Source organism: Myotis brandtii, unplaced genomic scaffold, assembly GCF_000412655.1.
Source record: "Myotis brandtii unplaced genomic scaffold, ASM41265v1 scaffold157, whole genome shotgun sequence".
In the NCBI taxonomy this organism is placed as follows: Eukaryota; Metazoa; Chordata; class Mammalia; order Chiroptera; family Vespertilionidae; genus Myotis; species Myotis brandtii.
The window spans coordinates 3,523,911-3,534,630 of record NW_005355708.1 but is presented as its reverse complement, the minus strand read 5'-3'; the positions used below and the strand labels follow the sequence as shown (position 1 = coordinate 3,534,630).

The window sequence follows — 10,720 nt, the reverse complement described above, 5'->3', positions numbered from 1 at the left end:
ACAACTCATCATACAAAGAAATCCTGAATAAGATCTAGAGCTGACTTCTCATCAGAAACCATGGAGACCAACAGGCAGCGTGATGACACATTCAAAGTGCTTGGAGAGAGATTTAGAATAAGTGTTTCATCTGAAATTGCTCTTAGAAAATGGGATACAATGAGGGCTATGAGCCTTAGGTAGAAGAAAATGGGCTGTTTTTAATGTCAAGGCAAAATTGGCAATGGAGGTAACAAAAATGACAGGGATACACTTCACCTTAATATATTCTTGTCCAAGAATGGCCTTAATCATGAAACCCCACATGTTGTAATCATGTTACTGAATGATGTTCTTGGAATGGTGTCTTCTTTTTTTTTAGTTTTTTATTTATTGATTTTTAGAGAGAAGAGGAACGAGAGAGAGAGAGAGAGAGAGAGAGAGAGAGAGAGAGGGGTTGTTCCACTTATTTATGCATTCATTGGTTGATTTTTGTATGTGCCCTGACTAGGGATCCATCCTGCAATCTTGGTGTATTGAGATGATGATCTAAGCAACTGAGATACTCAGCCAGGGCCTGGAATGGTGTCTTCTTGAACAATATACTAAACCAGGTGTTATGAATACCCTTACATGATCATTTTCATGCATTTTATTTACCTGGTTCATCAATAGTTGCTTTTCCTTCTAGTTTCAGGAACACCTCATTCAAGGTTGTCATGGAAACACCATAATTCTCAATTCCCAGGTCAGGACAGAGATCAAGATTCTCATAAAGTTCTAAAAAACACATACACAATAGCAAATCAAAATAAGTATAGTGCATCAATTAGAATATAATATTTCCCACTGTAGATGAAAGTCTAGTTATTGTTACCTCATGTTTTAAATACCTGAACACATTGTATGCTCTTAATGTTAGTTACAGTAATGATCATTGATATTATTTTTATGAATAACACTTATGTATTTCATTTCTTGATATTCTTGTACATTACCTGGAAATTTATTTGTTCTTTCCAAGGGCAATGTATAGACAAGTTTTCCTTCACTTTTTGCTGATAATTTGGCATCAGGGATGTGCTTTGTAACAATGGATGTTATTTTTTCTTGAACACACATTTCATTCAACTGCAAACTGGTGATAAAAAAATAGATCTGTGTTATCTAACATTGTCTCCAATTGCATGAAGAAAATTACTTGTCTCTAGGAGACAAAGAAAAATCAAATAAAATCTAATGCAAGAAATAGGTCATCCAAACATGAAATAAGAGGTAAAAAAAAATCAGATTATATATAGTGCCGACCTCTTAAAGTAAAAGATTGAACTACAATAATGTTAAGCATCTTATCTTTGAATCAATCAATAAATAACAGAATATGTTACTATCTAAAAATAGTAATAAAAATAAAATGAAGAGGATGGACAGGAGAGAAAGAACAAGAGGGAAGAGGAGGAGCCAGGGTAAAGAGAAGAAACAAGGAGTCTGCTTAAGAGACTGTTAAAACCCTGGGTGAGAGATGATGAGGTTGTGAAATACAATGTCAGTTGAGAAAGTTCCCTTAATACATACCTTTCTTACCAAATAATGTGTTGTGGATATATTTTCTATCACATATATCTAAACTTTTTTGTTGTCTTATATTCATATTCTTTTTTTAAAATTTTTTTATTGATTAAGTTATTACATGTGTCCTTATACCCACATTATCTCCCATTTATCTTATATTCTCAATCTCTAAAATCCTGCCAATCAATAACTCATATACTCATACTATATACTCCATATATCCGTATCTGTATATCTCTATCTTTAATCTCTCTATAATTTTGCCTTAACATCTCCTTATTTTTATTTGTGTATATGTGTATACATCAACATCTGTATATAATAATCAAAAGTTTCCTTCTGTGCTGTGATGCGTTGCTCTGAGCATCATGTCTTGCTTTAGCCCATTTCTCATTCTCCAGCCTCCTCAAGTGGCCATACCTTAAGTGATACCCAATCCCCCATTTCTTCTTTAGAAACAGACTTGAGCCTGCACACTTCAGCTTCCCTTTGGAGAGAAACACTTTCCTGTCTGAAAGCAAAGAAGAAAGTTTGTTAGGAAGTTGACTCTGTTCTTTCCCCCCAAAAGATAGGTCATTGTCTGCGTGATCCAACTCTAATTCAGGAGCTTCTGTATTTTCACATACAGCACTTCATAAAAACTCATTGAAATAGACACATTTTAATCTTATTTATATACTTTAGACTGTTGTTTTCCCTTCCAGCCAGTCAGAGAGGTTATGCAGATAAATCTTTGAATATAGAGAATCATCACATTATACATTTTAATGGACCAAACATCAAAATTGTTTGAATATTTTAAGTTGATTTCCTTCAATTTTGAGTAAAAGGACCGATGCCTTTGAATATAGACTCTTCCTTCAAAATAAGTGAGTTTCCTGGCAGATTGTACCTCCATGTAATCAAAGGATACAAAATCCTAGGACATACATAGAAGTGGTTGGGAGTAAGACTCTTGGGCCAGTTCATATCATTACCAGCTGTTCCAATGGCTGGATAGAGCTGGGTGACCAGGTTACACAATACAGCTGCTGAGCATATAATCCATATTTCTCAAATCTCATGAAGTTTTCATCATGATACTTAAAGGAAACCAGTATCCAGTACTTACCAGCCAGGATATCAGCCTCATCCATGAACTGGGTACTGAACACGATCACACGGTCCATTTTCCGCTCCTTCAGCAAGTTCCACACTTGATGCCTTGAAAAGGGATCCAACCCAGCAGTTGGTTCATCCAATAGGAAAATCTACAGTGGAGGGGTGTATATAAAAGGATCTTTCCAATAAAGTATATAGTTCTCCCAGAAAACACGTTGAAACCATGTCATTTATATTTCAAAGATCATTGTGGTTAGGACTTTGTTCTTATATATGTCCCATCATAAATATTTTATCACAGGTGTCCTTTGCAAATAAAAGGTAGGAACTACTATGGAAAGTTTTAATTTAAAAAATTTAATCCATCTCTAAATTTCATCTTATTTACCTGAGGATCTCCTAAAATGGCAATCCCAAAAGTGAGTTTTCTTTTCTGTCCACCACTTAAGTTTTGAGCAAGGACGTCTTCAATACTGTCCATTTGCAACTCCAGCACAACTCTTTGTATCTAACCAAATGACAACATTTGTGTCACGTACAAGATTCCTTTCTGTTTTTATTTTTACATTGATAAATACAAGGCAGGAAAGCATGCATTCTGAGACAGATTGACTAGATTTGAATACCACTCCACATTAACTAGCTATGCCTTTGAATATAGACTCTTCCTTCAAAATAAGTGAGTTTCCTGGCAGATTGTACCTCCATGTAATCAAAGGATACAAAATCCTAGGACATACATAGAAGTGGTTGGGAGTAAGATTCTTGGGCCAGTTCATATCATTGCCAGCTGTTCCAATGGCTGGTTACAGCTGGGAGACCAGGTTACACAATACAGCTGCTGAGCATATAATCCATATTTCTCAAATCTCATGAAGTTTTCATCATGATACTTAAAGGAAACCAGTATCCAGTACTTACCAGCCAGGATATCAGCCTCATCCATGAACTGGGTACTGAACACGATCACACGGTCCATTTTCCGCTCCTTCAGCAAGTTCCACACTTGATGCCTTGAAAAGGGATCCAACCCAGCAGTTGGTTCATCCAATAGGAAAATCTACAGTGGAGGGGTGTATATAAAAGGATCTTTCCAATAAAGTATATAGTTCTCCCAGAAAACACGTTGAAACCATGTCATTTATATTTCAAAGATCATTGTGGTTAGGACTTTGTTCTTATATATGTCCCATCATAAATATTTTATCACAGGTGTCCTTTGCAAATAAAAGGTAGGAACTACTATGGAAAGTTTTAATTTAAAAAATTTAATCCATCTCTAAATTTCATCTTATTTACCTGAGGATCTCCTAAAATGGCAATCCCAAAAGTGAGTTTTCTTTTCTGTCCACCACTTAAGTTTTGAGCAAGGACGTCTTCAATACTGTCCATTTGCAACTCCAGCACAACTCTTTGTATCTAACCAAATGACAACATTTGTGTCACGTACAAGATTCCTTTCTGTTTTTATTTTTACATTGATAAATACAAGGCAGGAAAGCATGCATTCTGAGACAGATTGACTAGATTTGAATACCACTCCACATTAACTAGCTACATAGTCATGGTCAAGTTACTTGCTCTCTTAAACCTCAGTTTCCACATATGTAAAATGGGAGTAATAATAGCACCTATCTTATAGAGTTGTTATGGGAAATAAATGAATTAATATATTTAAAGTTAAGGATAATGGTTGGCATATAAATTATACATAAATGTTAGATAACCATTTAACTCAGATAAATACCTAAATTAGATTTTTTTGTTTAACTTTCATATGACTTTGCACTGAAAGCATAAGAACTCAGTGCAAATAGACTTAACCCTCTCATTTTGACCAATACATTAGTTCTGATATATTTATGTACCTCTTGTTCCACTTCCTGTGGTGGAATCCCTTTTATTTTAGCAAAGAGTCTGAGATTTTCTCTTACAGTGAGGTAGTCAAATTGCACATTGTACTGTGGGCAAACTCCAGTGAGCTTGCTGATATTTTCTAGGTCAGCCATTTCTGAAAGTTTATTACTATACACGGTGACAGAACCTATAACAAAGATTAAAAGTTAACATCAGATTATACTTAAGATATTTTTCTAAATGAAAAGCCACTATAGAGTTATTTATTGCATTCTAGATAATATGGTTTTATCTTCAAGGTTTATACAACTCAGGCATTATGAACTTCCATTTTAGTTGTGTGGTGTATGGGGTGGGAGAAAGGTCCTTTCTGCAGTTTTTCCATTAAGATGTAGTCTACTTATTCTCCCCTCATAGTTAGGTGTGGTTCTATGATAAATGGAGTTTTAGCAGATGTGATATAAGCAGGGATTGCGAAGTGCCCCCACCCTGGGGTTGCCCCCTCTTTGCTTCTGGAGTCATGGGCATCACTGGATGAAGAATCCCTAACTAGATTCCTGGGAGATGTAGAAAGAGAGGTGCTGTGGTCTTAACTAGAGCCCCACATGTGTAAGTAAGGCTATGCTAAAGTGTTCAGCCCCACTTATTTTAATCCAGACAGAAAAACCACCAGCCAACCCACAGAGTAATGAGAAATAAGCAAACATTTTTATTTTAAGCTATTGGCTTTGGGAATGCTTGTTGCGCAGCAAAAGCTAACAGATACAAGTTGGAATGCCAAAGGACCAGAAAATAAATCATGAAATAATCAAATTCCATTAAATATTGCATACCTCTATAGAATACTATAAATTAACTTCCGTTTATTTCTGGTAATCTGTGTTTGTGATTAATGATCACAAGAACTTTTTATTAACAGCTGATTTATTTGTCAGCCTGACTTTGGGGGAGAAGAACCCTCTTACCTTTGGTGGGAACAGATAACCCACTAAGAATGTTCAATAGTGTTGATTTTCCAGCTCCACTGTGACCAAGTATTGCAGTGATTTGGCCTTCATATATGTCAAATGCCAGATCTAGGAAGAAAAAAGAAAAGGAAAGAAGGCTGGGAGAAAGGAAGGAAGGAAAACAGGTAGGGAGGTAGGAAAAAAACTACAAATTTATTGTGGAGCTAAAATTTGTCTTTTTATTTCCTTGAATGGCCATGTTTTCTATATATGAATATATTAGGTTGTTAAACTCAAAGTAAAAAAAAATATGCTTTTATAAATTTATATGTGCATTCTGTTTTGAAAATTTGAAATTATTTGTTTTAAAACCAAGAAACATCTTATATGCTTAAGTTCATTGATATTGCCTGCTATATGGCAGGTGAATGTTAATATTTATAGACTAAATGTTAATTTAGGCAATAAATGATAGATTAATAGTTCAGTAAATTGTTATATGGATAAAAATCCTTTCATGTATATGACATTTTTGCACATAAAAATAGCAATATCTACAATAGCTTTAGAATTACCGAAGAAAAATTTGAGTTTGTAGAAAACAACCCAGAATAGCTTTAGGCTACCTCAGTATGAGACTATATATCTCTCAAAGACATATATAATTTGAAAACACAATCAATTTTTTCTTTTACATAGTAGAAATAATTGTTAGAAAGGAAATTTTATCATATGACTAAATAACTAATTTCAAATCTGAAATACCACCAGTAATTGTTCACCAAGAGCAAAAACAAGAGTGAAAATCAGAAAATTATTCCTATATAATAAAAGGCTAATATGCAAATAGACTGAATGGCAGAACAACTGTTTGCATTGACGCACACTGACCACCAGGGGGTAGACTCTCAATGCAGGAGCTGCCCCTGGTGATCAATGCACTCCCACAGGGGGAGCACTGCTCAGCCACAAGCCAGGCTCAAGGCTGGCAAGCTCAGGGCGGTGGTGGGAGCCTCTTCAGCGTCCGCAGCAGCGCTAAGGATGTCCGACTGAGGGTGCAGGATGGGCTGAGGGACCCCCGAGTGCACAAATTTTGTGCACCGGGCCTCTAGTATCAATATAATAACTAAATGGTACCTTTCAAAGCTTCTATTTTATCAGGCTTTCCTTTATATTCTTTTGTAACATTTCTGATTCTAAAAACAAAAAAAGAAAAAGAGGTTTCAAGTTATGACAATTTTCTTCAGTTGGTAATCCTAGGTTTGGTTGATATGATTTCTGAATCTGCCCCCTTCAGTACATAGAAAAGCTGGGAATTTACTCTCTGGCAATCATGCTTGTGAGAATCAACAAAGGTATTTCCCCCCAGCCTTGGCTGCGCACTAGCTTCACCTGCAAAGTTTTTTAAAAATATATTTTATTGATTTCAGAGAAGAAGGGAGAGGGAGTGAAAGATAGAAACATCAATGATGAGAGAGAATCATTGATTATCTGCCTCTTGTACCCCCCACACTGGAGACTGAGGCCACAACTCGGGCATGTACCCTGACTGGGAATAGAGCCATGACCTTCTGGTTCATAGATCAGCATTCAACCACAGAGCCACACCGGCTGGGACACCTGCCAAGTTTTAAAATTTCCCTATGCTTGGAACACATCACCAGATAATATTATTCCAACGACTGAGGTGGAACCTTACATTACTATTGAAAACCAGGATCATTTCTAAACTGCAAAGCCAAAGAAGCTAGACCAAGAGGTAACACAGGCATCCATTCCTGAAGGGCTCATTGTGAACTACTGACTCAGGCTGGAGATACCTTTGGTTAATTTGAGTCAAGGTCAGGGTGGAGTAAGGGAGAGAGGCAAAGATCATAACAGTGAGAGCAGTGGGTTTTACAGTCCTACCCACCTGAGCTCACCCCAGCTAGAACATTTAGTAGCTCTGTTACCTTAGCCAATGTACATATTCTGGGTAAATTTTGGCTTTTATAACCTAATAATTTGGAGTGCTTTAGGGCTGTGTGGAAGGATGAGTAAAGTATTTCATCTTGCGTGCATAGTGCTTGGTTCTTGATAAGTATTCAGTAAACATCAGATGATATTGGTTTATGATGATGATTATGGTAATAGAAAGGAATGGAATTAGCATGCTGGGTGCTATAATAGATCTGAAATCCTAGGCATTTTAACTATTTTATTTTATCAGGTACATATCCATAAACTGAATCAAATTTACATTTCTTATTTTGTCATCTATTCATCAAACAATCCAGGTTCCATTCATATTGAACTGTTTAGATTTTCTCATTTCTGTTTTAATCCCATTTTACCATCATTCTACATAGTTCTTATAGTTGAGTGAGCTGCTAAAGAGATAGAAAAATTAAAATAAACATATAAACACATCAACTAAAGTCATTGTTTTGCTCCCAGTTGATCTGCTGGAGGTTAAACCTAGTTTGGGTCACATGAAAAATATAGTATGGAAGATAAATATGGGACAGATTAAAATAAAAAATTAAATGGTTCTAGAAGCTCAGTAGTCTGGAATAATATGAGACAGGTCATAGAAGACTGACATATATGCTGGACACAGATAGATGAATAAAATTTGAATAGTCAGGGATGTTGAGAAATTTCTTCCTAAGTTTTTATTTGAAAATAAAAGTTCCTAGCACGGAACAAAGCACATTCTAAAAGGCACTTCTCCCTCAATTCCCTTTGTGACTATCTCTAGGTCTTCTCTTCCTTCCTCTTCCCTACTCTTTCATCTTCTTTGAAAGGGCAATACATAGAAAAGAGAAGTTTAAAAAATTGTGAGAGAAAAATAGGGAATATAATAAACAAGATGGGAGCCATGTGTGAATAAATGAGTCCAGGCAAAGAAAAGAGTGAGGTTGAGGCTCAGGTCGGAGAAGACAACAGATAGAAGATTAAGAATCCAGATGAGTGTTTTGTCAAATTATCTTTGTGGGTGAAATCTCAGTTTGTATTTAATGTAAATGTCAATAATATAAGACAAAAAAAGGTAAAGGAATTTTTTTTCAGCTTGAAGTGGGAAGTGATGAATGTAGCATGGAGGAGGTTCGATGGGAGCCACCGATAGGGCACTAGAGAGAACTTGGCTTCTTTCAGGTGTGAACTACTAGCTCCTCATTCTTTGGCCTGTTCTCCATCTGCATCCTTGTTACCTGATGGCTTCTTTCCCATGGAATTCTGGAGACACTGGTTCAAAAGAGTCATTAGATGAAGGATCAGAATATATTTCATCTTCAAGGGCCACATGATCAGCATTACGTTGTCGTGACCAAAATGAGGACTTCAGGAAAAACAAGGGTGAGTATTGGTGTTCATATTCATCTATATGGCCAGGAGACAAATTCTGGGTCAATCACCACGTTAAGGGAGAGAGTCACCCCAATGCAGCATAGCAATGCAACCTTTCTGCCAATAAACTTGAAACATGGTCAACACAAAAAAATACATGTTTGGATATATGTAGCTTCTTAAGGAGAAAAAAGATCACTAAGATATCTCTCTATTATAATTATTGTTCCTCTGGGAAGAACTGAAGCTGTGACTTTAAAAAATTCTGGAGGAACTTAAATAAATGTTAAGACTCTTCTTAACCTCAAGAACATCAGATATTGCAAGACAAATGCAAGATAGGTCGGGCATGCTGAACTCTATCAACACTGGCAAAGGAGGAAGACTTGAGGACTAACTATTGCATATAAATCAACAATTATTGGAAGAGAAGTTTGATTAGGATTTAAGAAAAATAAGTGACAGAATTGGGGAGACTGTGGCAAAAGGACTTATAGCAAATGAACACAGAGTGGAATTTCAAAAGCTAATTTGAATTCATGCCTTATCTCAACTCCAAATCTAACATTCCTCTGAAGCAAATTTATGATCTGCATTAAGAATGCATTATCCATGAACCTCTTTCTGGAAATGAATCCACAGTGTATTTGCATTTAATTATCTCTTCTGTTTTCCGATATGTTAATGGACATTATGAAATGAAAGAATTATTTTTCTCTAATATTCTGCAACTGGCTTCCACTGTAAGATTGATGGGTTTTCAAACTTCTGTGTACTTTTCACATGTTCAGGCATTCATCCACGCAATAAATATATACCGACCACTCCCTACATACCTGTCGTAGGTATATTATTAGTTAGTACCCATCTTTCCCCTGGATTAGGAAGCCTAGCAAATAAAACCATGTAGCTTAATTGAATACATTCTGCCACGAGATTTATTAATACATGATTCTATCATTTTATCTAGTTAATTTTCCTTTCTCACATTGATACTTCTTATCTTTAAAAGAATTTCTAACACAGTAAACTTGGTTAAATTCAGGCTTAAGCCCAGCCTTTTTTTTTTTTTTTGAGAGATATAAAGAGTGGGCTGGGGGGCAGGGAGGGAGAGAGAAACATGGATGGGAGAGAAACATCCATCAGTTGCCTCCTACAAGCCCGCTACTGGAGATAGAACCCATCACCCAGCCAAAAAATGCCCTGACAGGGAATCAAACCAGTGACCTCTTGGTTCATGGGTTGACATTCAACCACTGAGCCACACCAGGCTAAATTCAGTCTTAATGAATGGAAGGTACAACTAATTCCAACTCTATAATAAATGTATGAGCCAAAAGTGTAGATCCTGACATCTATTTTTCTGGGCTCTTCTAGAAGGCAGAGGTAGTTATTGTTCTTGAGGCATTACCTAAAACAGCACGATCAAGTCACTGCTTTAAGACCTCGCTATGCATCTTCAGTCTCACTCCCTTCCCTTCTTCCCTTCCTACCTGTGTTTACTCACTGGTGACATTTTTACGCATTCTGTGTGTTTATGCCATTAGTGACTTTCATAATTTTTCCAGCCTTACTGAAGTACAATCAACAAATAAAAATTATATATATATTTAAGGTGTTCAATGTGATGTTTTGAGAAATAATGAACTTGGGGGTGGAAAGAGAATGGGGGTGAGATAAAGAATGGGGAGATTAAAAGGGGGTAAAAGGGAGCTATTTGTAATACTTTAAACAATAAAAACTATATTAAAAATAAATAAAGCAGAGAAACCTGAAAAAAATTACCATCATCAAGCTAATTAACATATCCATCACTTAACATGGTTTCTATGAGACCAGTGCTCTAACCCCTGAGCTATGAAGCCTCGGCTAACATGGTTTCTATTTCTCTGAGTGTGTGTGTGTGTGTGTGTGTATGTGTGTATGTGTGTGTG

General features: G+C 36.2%; 1 protein-coding gene across 1 annotated transcript in view; it reads right to left on the bottom strand.

Moving 5' to 3' along the window:
• The window catches only part of LOC102238843 (ATP-binding cassette sub-family A member 8), a 53,650-nt gene that overhangs the window by 22,645 nt on the left and 20,285 nt on the right, over positions 1-10,720 (bottom strand). Inside the window, exons 10-18 of the mRNA XM_014536208.1 lie at positions 8,651-8,850; positions 6,594-6,652; positions 5,475-5,585; positions 4,521-4,696; positions 3,952-4,071; positions 3,574-3,712; positions 1,972-2,062; positions 978-1,117; positions 640-759 (exon numbers count right to left, since the gene is read on the bottom strand). Of these exons, the coding sequence (XP_014391694.1) occupies positions 640-759; positions 978-1,117; positions 1,972-2,062; positions 3,574-3,712; positions 3,952-4,071; positions 4,521-4,696; positions 5,475-5,585; positions 6,594-6,652; positions 8,651-8,850 (1,156 nt within the window). The remainder of the gene's footprint in view (positions 1-639; positions 760-977; positions 1,118-1,971; positions 2,063-3,573; positions 3,713-3,951; positions 4,072-4,520; positions 4,697-5,474; positions 5,586-6,593; positions 6,653-8,650; positions 8,851-10,720) is intronic.